The sequence below is a fragment of the Agelaius phoeniceus genome, chromosome Z, assembly GCF_051311805.1.
Source record: "Agelaius phoeniceus isolate bAgePho1 chromosome Z, bAgePho1.hap1, whole genome shotgun sequence".
Classification (NCBI taxonomy): domain Eukaryota; kingdom Metazoa; phylum Chordata; class Aves; order Passeriformes; family Icteridae; genus Agelaius; species Agelaius phoeniceus.
The window spans coordinates 60922512-60935183 of NC_135303.1; the positions used below are offsets into that span (position 1 = coordinate 60922512).

The window sequence follows — 12672 nt, forward strand, 5'->3', positions numbered from 1 at the left end:
TTTTTCCTCTTCATTTTGTAAAATTCAGCTGTTCTTTGTTGCACAGAAATAAAGTTCAGTTTTGAAAATATTCATGAACAAAGCTGTAAAAATTGCCTGTAATTTCCTCCATTTTGAGCCATCTGGTTTTCATTGCTTTGATTCTCTCTTCACTACTCCATACATGTTTACCAAAACTTTTCAACACGCATTGACCAAATTATTGAGCAGTTATAATTAATAACAGAGTTACAACATTCTCTTTCACCCCTTTGGTAGAGCCTGTTGGCTCACCATGAGGTGCTCATGCTTATAAACAAGAGCAATTATATCTGATTAGATGATGACTGCCTCTGTAATTCAGGCTGTGGAGGCTGAGGAAAAGACACATTTTGGATGTGAGTCATTTTGTTGCTGAAAACAGTCAAGCTAACATTGAAACAGGGTTCTTTTAATTGTTTGGGGTTTTTTTTTGGTAGTTTAGAATACTAACATAGCAATTAGGAAAACTGAGTGATCTTCCCTTTTGTATTTTTCACTTAGAGAAGAAACTTCTAGACACTGAACAGCTATTCTGAGTTTATTTCTGGAAGACTGTGTTCTGTTCAGTTATGGCTATGTAATTTTTCAAGTGGTACAGCTTGATTGACACAAATTAAGTAATGACTGAATGACTGAATTAATATTGTCACAGTCTTCATTCCTCTCTTTCCTGTAGAAAGCATGCTGGCTCTCCTAGTACATCAAAACAAGCTATATCCTTTTCTAGAAATATTAAACTAAGTTAATGACAACAAATTTTGCTCTGTAGCTATTGTGTTGAAAGTCAGTTATTAGCTCCCAACTTAGCAATCAGCTCTGCAGTGTTTCCCATTTTCTTAATTCAGTTCAAAATGGGAAATTTTGTTACACTGCTTTCCAGGAGAAGAGGGTCTGGACTTTTTTTCTGCTATTGTTCCTGAAGCAATAAGCAAAAAACTCTCAACAAAATCTGAAACCCCAGGAGACTCAGTTGGGATTTGAATATGGAGGAAATCTTCCATTTTTTTGTGTGCAGCTCTTCCTGATTCTTAATCTTTCTTCTGTAAGAATTTTTCTGACTCCATACAGCTGTGAGTATCTGAAGACAGATTTCCGTGGTTTAGTTTTTGTCTCTCTTCCATGTACTCAGAATAGTAATGTCCTAAGATATTAAGCCAGAACTCCAAAGAAAATTTCAAAGCATTCTCAGCTGCTGTACAAGCACCATCATCCCTCGGTGTTTTCATAAATGTGAAATATATTGCCAGTATGTTCTACCTTTTGCCATATTCTGTTCCAAGACAAACCAATTACAGATTGAAAAGGCTGATGACACCACAGATTAATTTCAAGTATTAAGTGAGTAAGGAAGTTTTCTAATCTATACACATCTATTTTCAGTAAGGAACAAAATGAACAGTAACCCAGTTACTGATATCTGCACAGTATCATTCTTCTAAAGTGTCCAAAAGAAAAAAGATGGCTCAAAACCAGAATGAAATTACTCTTCACCTACTACTTCTACAATACCTTTCTTGAGGGCTTTTCTGACCCTCCAGAAAGGCTGATGAGGTTCTGTAGTTCAGTGCTTTTGTCTATCTATAGTAAAACAGCTAAAACAATTGTTTCCATCGCACAGGACTAGCCCTTTGAGAGGCTACAGAGTAGCCTCCCATGTAACCAAAAATGCCCGTAGGAGAAGCAGCATTAAGCTTTGCAGTTCTAACATTTAAATGTTCTCCCTAAGCAAGATCTTTAACTGTACTAGATTTTAGACATAATCATTAAATTCTAAGCATGCTGGGTTGCTTAGGTTCAAGAAATGTCACTGGAATAATTTCTCTAAATACATAAAGAGAGAATTTTTATTCTCTTCGGCAAGGCTTCTCAGCCTTTTCTTCATGCTGTGGACAATGTTTCCTTGCTACCTAGACATTCATCACTGTCTCAGTTGCCTTTTCAGTGGAATGCCTCCTCTACACACAACAACTGCATACTCCAGCAGTCACTTATACATCAAGAATATTTTAGGAAAGTGGTTTTTATAATTTTAGCTTCTGTTAACGCACTTAAGCAGCTGGAAAATAGAGAGAAGAGCCAACACTATGAGACCAGCCAGCTCTCTCAGTCATCTCAGTCATCAGCAAGAGCTCTGGGAAGTATCAATATTTCACAGATTTTGGAAACTCCTGTAGAAGAGATCTAAGTTCACAGCCACAGTGTATTATAATTCTTGGACTTGTCAGTGGGTAGAAATGCCTTCATCAGCATACATAAGGACATGATTTTAGCCTAAATTTTCATCAGACTCCTGGATCAAATTTTTTTGAATTAGAATTCTGAAATATTTTATGATTTAAACAAGGAGAAAATCTTGATTTGAATAAATAGTCCTTTACTTGTTCCTTCTTAAAAAAAGTATTAGAGTAGCTGTAAATAATGAATGAAATAAATAATAAAGCAAAAGATTTTATACACTCTTTCATTAATGTACCATTGTATTTAACACAGTGACAATGCTAGGTTTAGCACTTCAGAAACATGAAGGAGATAATTATCCCATCACAGCCTGCCTGGGAGACACATCAACTTGCCTTGTTGCCTCTCTTTCCATTAGCCATACTGCCTGCAGTCTGCAGGCCTCCTTGCTCTGATCAGAGGAACAGTTTTGCAGAATAGGTGCTGTTCTTCATCCTGGGCCTGCAGACAGGCAATTTCCTCCAGACTGAGGGGGCTTCAGGAGAAGTTGTATATACAGGGGAGAGAGTCATTTCCCCTCTTCTCAGTTGCAGCCCTAGGGGTGGATTAAAGCTGCTTAGTCTGCCCCCTCTGCAGCAATCTCCTTTCACCTTTGCTTCACAAGCTGATTCTCACCTACAGAATGATCCTCTTGTACTCCACTGAGAGAAATGCATACCTATGGCTGCTTTAAAGTAGCTCCACTCTGGTAGCAAGGTTACCACAGAGCTATGGATAATCATGCAGATTAATTCAAGGAGTATTCACGCAATTACTCAGATTACTTTTGTAACAGAAGTCATAAATACTGGCCTACAGGAGTGTGTTTTGCTTTTTCTTAACTACTGAGTACTTAGTTCTCATGTCAGAATTAGTGGTTGTTCAATCTTCTACCATGCACTCGTAGCAGCACTGATCCTTCTACCTATGAATTACCACAAGAGTTCCACCTATAAAGTAATTTTTTCAAACATTTATATAATATTTCTATATTATTTCCAGCACTAAAGACAATTTAACAAAGTTAGGGTTGCAGTATCATCATAAGCAATACTTGTAATGCTTTGGTAAAGAAATTTCAATCTATTTCTGTCTGCTTGTTACAAATTCAAAATCCTGATTACCAACCAAACTGTTATTTATGTCCTTATTATTATTTCATGCTGGCCATCTTTGATTTTTAATGTGAACCTTCTCTGTGTATCCCAAATCTACTATTATTCATAACAGCATACCTCTCTGTAGCCTGTTGTCTTATAAATCATACATACACCTATCAATAAATGCTCTAAGGTATATCTACCACCTGGACACTGCTGAGTGTTTTAAATAGTCCAAAGTTATATGTAAAGGTATTTAAAATCTGCTGCAGTGTCACAGTGGAGCAAATGCACCTGTGTACAGCTGGGAAAAAAGACAATATGTATACAGTACATCCTATAGACTTGACAGGCCCTATTTAAATAAACCATAATAATGTCATAAAAGCTATTTTCTGTCATCGAGGGTGAAGATGTGACTCTCTGCAGAGAAAGATCTGTTGTTTTAGGGTCATGATTGTGGAAACTGCCTGAGGCCAGGGACAAGCAGGTTCTGCAAAACCTTTTCTGAGAGGAGAGGTTGGAGAAGTCTCTTTAAACTTGACAAAACTCTGGGTAAAGTTAAGCCAATCCATAAACTGGTTACTTGAAGGACCTGAAGAGACAAACAGTCTGAAGTTTGCCCTTTGGTCTTACTGCTGCTTTGTACTTCCTGGTCAATATGATTGTGGTAGAAAGAGGGTGTAAGCCCCTGCAGTCTAAGAAAGGCATGCTTGAGGCAGTGTGTTCCTCCAGACTGAAAGGCAATAGGGTTTGGGGTCACTTAAAATTATGCCTACCTTGGGGGGCAGGGGTCCAGGTTACAGGACTTCAGCAGCTGTGGAGGACGACGGCTGCTAACACACAGGGTTTCATCTGCAATCTCCCTAGTTTGTTTGTTCAGACAGGTCACCACAGCCTCCTGGACACCTGCACACAACAAACAATGGTCACAACCAGCTCTCTGTACCTGCAGGGGCAGCCAAGGCCAGCGGTGGGCCCAGCAGGACCAGCAGGGCTGCAGCACGTGGTGACACCCAGCCCCAGCTGCACACTTGTCATTTCTTTCAGGCTAGCTGAGAGGTTTCTCAGCACTGCAGTCCATGCATGGATTCATCCACTGCTCACCTCCCTGGACAGAAAATTGTCCAGTGCTCTTAGTTTTATTCTTTTTTGCATAAAGTGCAATGAGGCACTTCATTTTTCAGGCCAAGCAGGGTAAGGTGTGAAGACAGCCATGGCTTTCACATGCTGTATTTTAACCAACAGTATGACTTGCAAAAGCAAAGTAAAACGTGGTCAGACAATTCAGCTCTTCTCAGTCTACTCTTCTGCATCCATGGGCCTGCACCCAAACTAAAGATGCAAACCCACAGGGTATATCTGAGAGTTGGGGAAGAACAGGTAAGAGTGACCTGGGAAAGAACAGCATCTGTTGGGACTTAAGAGAAACTGGAAGATTTGGTTATTATATTTTAACTCAGAAAATCCTTGTGACAGCCAAAATCCTTATGTAGTATATGGCATACCAGTTACTCTCTTTTCCTATGACTAGGGGCATCACAGGCTTTTTGGATCACAAGGTTAGGAAGCTAGAACATCAGGGATTGCAACATTACATCCCACAAGGAAGAGGAATGGATGAGAAAATATCTATTTCCCCATGGATAAAAGGGGTCTGAGAGGGTCTGAGGATAATAACTGGCCTGAACTTCCTGAGAATCTGATCCACAGTGGTTCAAATACAATGAAAGTATGCTTTTTACATTCATTCCTGAGACCTGAGTTAGGAAAAGATTGAACTCCCACCAATTGCATTACAGTTTCAAAACCACCACTTTTTCAAAACATCTCACAAATTTTTAAAGACACTAATGTGAAGGGAAAAAAACCCAAACCAAGATAAAGTGTTGTAAGACCTAAAGACCTCTAAAAACATGTCACAGAGTTAACAATATATTCTGGTATTGCTAATTCCAGAGCATGTTATTAGGCAAAAAATGATTTCACATCCTTCAAGAGGACCAAAATGCTATATAGCTGATCATAGCCCCTGTATTCCTGACATTATTCACAAATTCATTCTCCTTAATCTCTTAGGCTGAGGCCCCCAGAAAAGTGGCTTGTTAACCATTTTTTTGGCTGCTATGTGTGTCAGCCTATTAAGATCATGGTTATGGCACAAGATTGTGCAGTGTGTCTCCCATATCCCAGATACCAAAAAAAAGAAAGAAATTTGACAGTTTTGGACATGGACATCAATATCAAAATTACCAGTCAGTCACCAAAGCCAGTGCTGTTGGTGGTCTCCTTCTTTGCAAGGTGGCCCCATATTTTCAATTTCGTTATTCAAGTCATCTCTCCAAACTTAAAAAAATCTCCAGACTTAAAAAAATTGTACAAAGAGTAGCCTAGTAAAAAGACAGAACTAATGGTACTGATTTCTATCTAGGAAGAAACTTACAAAACTTATATATATGAACAAGATGTTCACTGCCCTGTCATGTTCATTATTTTTCTAGCTCAATCATTTTTCTGTTGAGCATGTAATCATATTGTGTGCAGCAAGCACAGGCATATGGATTCTCCAGAATGGAATGCTCCTGGCTGAAGAACAGAGGTGGTTCTCTACCTGATGGGAAGTGGCACTGTGTTCAAACTACTGATCTTTATTTTGCATGGAACATCTGTGCAGGCCTGATATCAAGACCAATTTGATGAAGCCAAGAAAGAAGGGCTGCTGATCCAGAGTTATGGAAACCATGGAAGTATTTTTCCAGACTCTGTGGAAAGAAACTACAGATTCCTGCCTCATGCTGGCTGACATGTTTCTGTTTGCTAGGCAGGCAGTTCACTCCCCTTCTGTACGTCCTTCTCAGATAAAGTTTTATAAACTGAGTGCACTTCCACAGCTTCAGTTTTTTCTCTCTGAAGGGCGTCACCAGTGAGCTCTTGAACAATTATTATGAATTTAATACTTTTCTATTGCCTGTTTTTTCAATGTTGAACACTGAAAAGTGATGACTATGAGGTCTTGAATTCAACCTTTTCTCCATTTCTCAAACTGATGGTTATCAAATTCATATAGCTAAGCTCTGATACTGCTGTTCTTCAGTTTTCAGTATCCAACCAGCCCTAAACCTCACAGTAAGTTCATTCCTCATGCTTATTTCTTTCATCTAAGTCATCTCTGATTGCAATTCCAATAGTTCTTGTCCATACTACAGGTATTCTAGTCTGTCTATTAAAATTTCTTTTTATCTTTGACAGGTCCAGTAATCTTGTCTGACAGCATAGATATCAAAGAAAAGGATTCCTGTCTGAATAAAGATTGCTAGAATGTTTATTGACACTTTTTGGCTTTAATAGTTTGTGCCAGAAAACAAAAAACCCAAACCCAAACCAAACAAAAAACCTCTGAAACAAACAAAAAAAAAAAACCCGAACAAAACAAAAACCAACCAAACAAGCAAACAAAACAACAAAAAGGAGAGAGAGATAAAAAAATCTGGCTAGCTCCAGCAGTAAAAAATGTTATCAGAATTACTTTCTTCAGCTTCCTCTTGAATCTCACACTAGTGTGTCTCAGCATAATGACAATAACTGTCCCTTTATTTTTGATATGTCAATGTGGCAAATGGTTATAAACTTTAAATTAGGATGGCTCATTGAACATTAAGAAAATATAAAAACTTTTGATCATAAATCAGAAGTTCCACAGCACAGAGTTAATTTAAAAAAGTATATGAATTTCAGGGAGTTCATTTGCCAAGTAATTGAATTAAAAACATTATTTACTGCACAATATGATTAGAACAAAAGCTGTCTGCTTTAAATTTCTTTTCTTGGGAAAAAAAAAGAAATCAGTTCTCAATAGGAAATCACAGTATAAAAATGTGGAATGGTGGGATGTCAATCTAGGCAGTCTAAGTTCACTTTCAAAACATCATCAAATGAGAATTCTATGTTTATATCTACCAGGATAGAATAATTGTTACATGATATTTGGTGACAGCTCTGGGAAATGAAGCCACCAGCAGTAGACTATATGACTAACTCATTCCTTCTGGTTGCCGCTTTTGGGAGGTGAAAGGTTACTTCTGCATCTATCCAGTTTCTTCTCCCAGGACTCTAAACCCAATAAAATTAGTTTGACCAGTCTTGCACTATAGCTACAAAAATATCTGACTTAGCATCTGCTAATCTGGAAAGTTTGGAGTTGATGTCAGACAAAAAGAAATCTTAGCTAAACCTTTTTGCTGACAATTGAGAGATTAGCTTTATAAAGAAAATCGTCTCCTATAAATCAGTCTCTGTTAGTTACATTTGAAAAATACAAGCATGAGCTCTATATTCTAAGAAATTACTTCATTTCAAGATGATATTTCTAGGATCTGTTCAGATTTTGGTAGTCACAGTAGAAGTGTGATGAATTGTTACTGCATGCCAGTAACACCAACACATGACATATACTCTTGTAACATCAGTGTTTCTCACCACTTAGCATACACTAGTGTCTCTTTTTTTTTTTTTTGTGTAGGAAATAAAGCAAAAGTTTCAGTAGTCTGACAGCTGTGAACTGCTCTAAATATTGACTACCACCAGCAAGCCAAAAGCAAGCAAAGAAAATCTTTGCATTATTATCTACTAATTGAGGTTTTCAAGACTATAACTTGAAAACCTGTGAATCTGTACCTATTATTAACTCATTAAATGCTGAGGTTTTTTCAGTTCTACAGTAAAATTTATTTTGAATTTTTCTACAGTTATCCTCTCTTAAATCACCTGAAAGTTGTAAAGTAAAAAACCAAGAGCTGGAAGGCTCTAGGTTTAATTAAAAAGACACTGGACTGGACATATTTCTCAGAACGAGTTAGATAAAATGATGGGGAAAAAAAGGGTATCGGAAACGTGTGTTAATGGTCTATGGTATTTGCAACCTGAGAACTTGATTAACTTTGAGAAACTACAATTGCCAAGCATGCTTATTGCAGACAACCACATGATTAGTGCCATTTTGACATAAGTTTTCTTTTGCACTGGGATTGGAGCTGATGCCCCTTATTGATAGGAGATAGGGAATGGCTGAGCCCTTAAAATATCCATTATTTTATTCATCTGCTATGGGAGGACAATTTACTTCCATATGTTTTTGCTTGCACAGAGCAAACCAAGAGATAAGAACTAAAAATTATATGTGATTGTTAGCATGTACCATCAGACCCCTTTAACATTTAGCTTTTTTTGGTGATTGCCTTTGGATGATCAGTTGATAAAGGAAACAGAAATATGTGATAAACTGAGCACTCTTAATGAGAATCTGAGCACAGATCTGGAAGTGCTGGGCTAAAATATGTTGTGCACATGGGATTTTATGCATTTCTTATCTTGCCTTCTCAAATATGTTTGGGATCAACAATCTTAAAGTTTTATTTCCTTCCTAAATGATTCCATGATTCTAACTAGCCATAGCGAAGCAGTATGTCTATGGGTATTACGTGCCAAGCACACACTTGAAGAAGGAAAACAAATCCAGCACAGAAACATTTTGCACTTACCTCCTCCACAGGACTCTGAGCACTCTGTAAAGCCTTCATATTCCCAGTCATAGAGCTCATCGAACTCCTGCAGGCTGCCATACAAAAGCTGAGTCTCCTCTGGGGCGTATTCCGCTGCCTCCCCACTGCAGGGACCACTGTAACAGGCTCTGTGAGACACAGGTTTGGGACCTTCACATTCATCCATGGGCAGATCAGCCACAGACTGAGAGAAAGAGAGGAGCACTTGGCATTTCACAAGCCGCATCTGGCTGCCTACTCCACAGGTGACACTACAGGTGGACCAAGCCTCAGGAATAAATCTGTGAGAGGAAGAGAGCAAGGCAAGTTATGCCCACAAACTACCAGGGAAGCAAAAGCAGGATAGCCCTATCCAGGTAAAATTTTATTTAATGAAAAACAAGTACTTCATCCTATCATAGATTTATTAAAAACTACACACAGGAGGTTCTATTGACAGCTCAGTGGCAGGTCTCTTCCTATTCAAGAAGTAAGACAAACCCTTGTAACACCCACCTTGATCCTAAAACATCTCAGTGCAAGGCATCTAGCAATCTCCCAATGTGCCAATGTACATGATGGTCCCACTGGCTACCTTTTTCAAGTATTCAAACTAGATAATCTTTGCCTTAGTTGTTAATTTTTTTTCACTAGTAAGTATTGAGCAGGCTGCTGATATCTGGTAGTTGCAGAACGACATGGAAAATAATTTCAATTGTTTTTCTTGTGTCACAGAAACTGTTTTTAAGTCTTAATTTGAAGCTAGCAAAAGGTGAAGAAAATTCATAATTTCTTAAGCTTTTTTTTTTGTTATCGTTGTTTGTTTTATTTTTCTTTTAAAATTTATATTAATACAATTTTAAAAAATTTAAGTATTTTTTTTCCCAGAGGACATTTACCTTTCTCTCATTTAAAAAAAAACCCAACAGCGTTTAATTTCTATTGTGGGTTTGTTTATCTGTTGCACTTGTCTTACTGATCGGTAACCCTTATATGCTCCAAATTTTTCCTTCTTGAAGTCCATGAATATTTTATTAAAAGTACTTTGCAGCTGTCATTACAGTAAAACAGACTGAATTCCACCTCTTGTTATTTTCCTCCAAACTGGAATGATTTCTCAGTTTCTCTGTGTTGTCGCTGCTTTTTCAATGCCAGTACTATAAACTGGACTAGCATTTTACTCAAAGTTATCAAGCCTAAGATTCATATCCAATATATATACCATATCATTACTACTCTGTTGCAGTAATGTAACACACCTTTTTTTGCTGAGCTCATGCTGAACTAAGCTGACTCCTAAATCTATGCAGAAACAATAGTTTCAGAGCACTCGGTAATCTGCAATACCTGTGCTTTGATACCTGATGTCAGTGGCATTGGAGCACTGGCACAAGTTATGAATACAGGGTAATTTAGATGGCTTTATCTGACTGTCTTGCCTTCTCCATTGGCCATTCTCCAAAACCTTCTGCCACAGGCAAGTTCTAAGGCAAGGGTTGTAGATACACTTCAAGGACTAGAACAAATGAGTGAATGGCTGGATCTGGTAGTGATCCTCGCTGAACCTCACAAGAACAATGCCTGTTGATAACACTCTCTCATTAACAATAAGTGTTTGGAATCTGTCTGCTTCTGCAAACTCAGCTTTTGGGATGTATTTTTCATGGAAACCTTGCTGTCACTGACAGTATTTGTCTTTCTTTGGTTTTTATTTTGATAGGCCACACCAGAGCTTTGACCAGGGCTAAAGGCAATACACCTGTCTGCTTCTGCTATGGTCTGGGGCTCTAGCAAACTCATTTCTTACCTTGGAATGGGAACCATAGGAATCCCAGTAACAGTTTTGATAGGAAGAAAAGGGATATTTAGTTTTGGGATCAGCATATTTGAAAATATTTTTACACTCTTCTCCCTTTCATCCCCTGCCTTTCTCTCACTGACAAAAGGACTTTCCCTTCATGCTGAAGTTAAAAAAATCCAAAACCTAAAACGGAAGCTAGTGTTTTCCCAGGATGTATACATCAGGATCCCTGACTGGAAGATCACAGTCTTTTGGAGCAGGGAATGTGCATCTCTTTACCCACTTTTTGTGGGTCTTTATAAAATCTTGTTATAAACCTGACATCCACTACTAGAACTATACATGGAAAGTAGCAGAAAGGGAAGAAATGAATTGCAAATATTATTGTAATATTTGAAAATATTTATAATGCTGCTACAAAGACTGAGAGAATTCTTTTAGGAGCAAAGCTTTTAGGAAACTCATGATGCAAACTGGTTCCATTTTCCTACTCATAAGACATTTTAACTTAAAATATCAGTCTTGTTTCCAAGATGATATCTTTAATTTTGAGAGGGTTTTACACTTCAGCAACACAGCAGACCACTCTAGGACTGCAGCTGCTGAAATTCTATTTTGATGCAGAAAATCTCCTTTCAGAGATTAAGCAGTTTGCATCAGCCACTGTCACTTACGTATTTTGACTAGTTCAGATGTACAGCTTCTTAACCTGGTAAACTGAGAGGTAGAAATACTAACCAGATTATGGGGAAAAAAAAAGTCCTGGTCTTCATCAGAAGCTGTCTTATAGTTTTGAACACTGTAAATTGTTCTGTAACTTTGCTTTGTTGAAGAACTCCTGTACTCCAAACCAAAAGGAGGGACATTCTTCAAGATATTAAAATTATTAATTTAGAAAACCAGAGATACTTAAAATACTTGCAATATTTACACATGATGTGTATCATACATACAAATGTGGGAAAAAAGGGAGAGGACACAAAAGAAAAGTAAGAACATTACTAAAGAAGACTGGATCCTTTTTAAAATGACGCTTGATCTATAAATGCCAGGTATTATATTATTTCACCCAAGTCAGCAGGAATTTTTTTGGAAAATTCATTAAACCCAGCAAAGAAATCTCCATATAATAATGGTCATTAAAATGGAACATTTATGTAAAGTGAATGTATAACATAAATCTACAATGTTTCTGAATTTTCCACCATCCTAACACCAGAAAATTATAAAGGCTTTCAAAGATCTTTGTGTTGACATTAATGACATACAAATGTTGCCAAATGGTGAGCACAAACCCCAAAAAGTATATGAATAAAAAGGAGACAGTTCATGGATTTGAAGTTATTTGTCCTGCATATAGCTCGTCTTCCACTGCTCAGCATTAGGCATTTCTTTTATGCTAACCTCTGAGTTACCTAGAAAATGGAAGTAGTGGAATAGATATACTGAGAAGTACTTTTTTAGAGAATGGGAAATGATTGAGGCGTTTCATTTGTCATTCCATATTGTTTAATTAAATCCCACTGAAATAACTGTCCCTCTAACAACAACCCTAATAGACAAGCCAAAGGCAATAACTCATTCCTTCAGCCAAGGACTGATTTATACTCCCCTCCATACAGAAACATATACGTAACTGGAGAAGTCAGAAGAGAATTCAGAAGACAACGTCAATGCTCAACAGTGGGAGACCTTTCAGAGCAGGTCACAGTGGGTTCAGGTTGAGACCCACGGAGAGCTCTGCTGAGTGTTTGAGAGATTTTTCAAAATTCTTGATGCATGTAGCAACAGCCTCTTCTGTCTAGGACATGGTTTCCTACAATATGTTATGAAGAAAAACAAGTGTATACATACTGGTGTGCTTTGAGCTATGGAGAAAAATAGCTAATTTTCTTCACTGCTACATAATTACATATTGCCCTTAATTTTGATTGCTTAATGGTTTTTCTGTTTGCTTTTCCCCTTTTTGCTTTGTTTGTTTGTTTGTTTGTTTGTT

At 37.6% G+C, this 12672-nt stretch overlaps 1 protein-coding gene across 4 annotated transcripts in view; it reads right to left on the reverse strand.

The window, feature by feature from the left end:
- Positions 1-12672, reverse strand: part of ADAMTSL1 (ADAMTS like 1) — a 402391-nt gene that overhangs the window by 70059 nt on the left and 319660 nt on the right. For all 4 annotated transcript variants that reach the window (XM_077171393.1, XM_077171394.1, XM_054652544.2 and 1 more), the window contains 2 exons: positions 8876-9177; positions 4118-4247 (listed from right to left, as the gene is read on the reverse strand). In XM_077171393.1, the coding sequence (XP_077027508.1) occupies positions 4118-4247; positions 8876-9177 (432 nt within the window). The remainder of the gene's footprint in view (positions 1-4117; positions 4248-8875; positions 9178-12672) is intronic.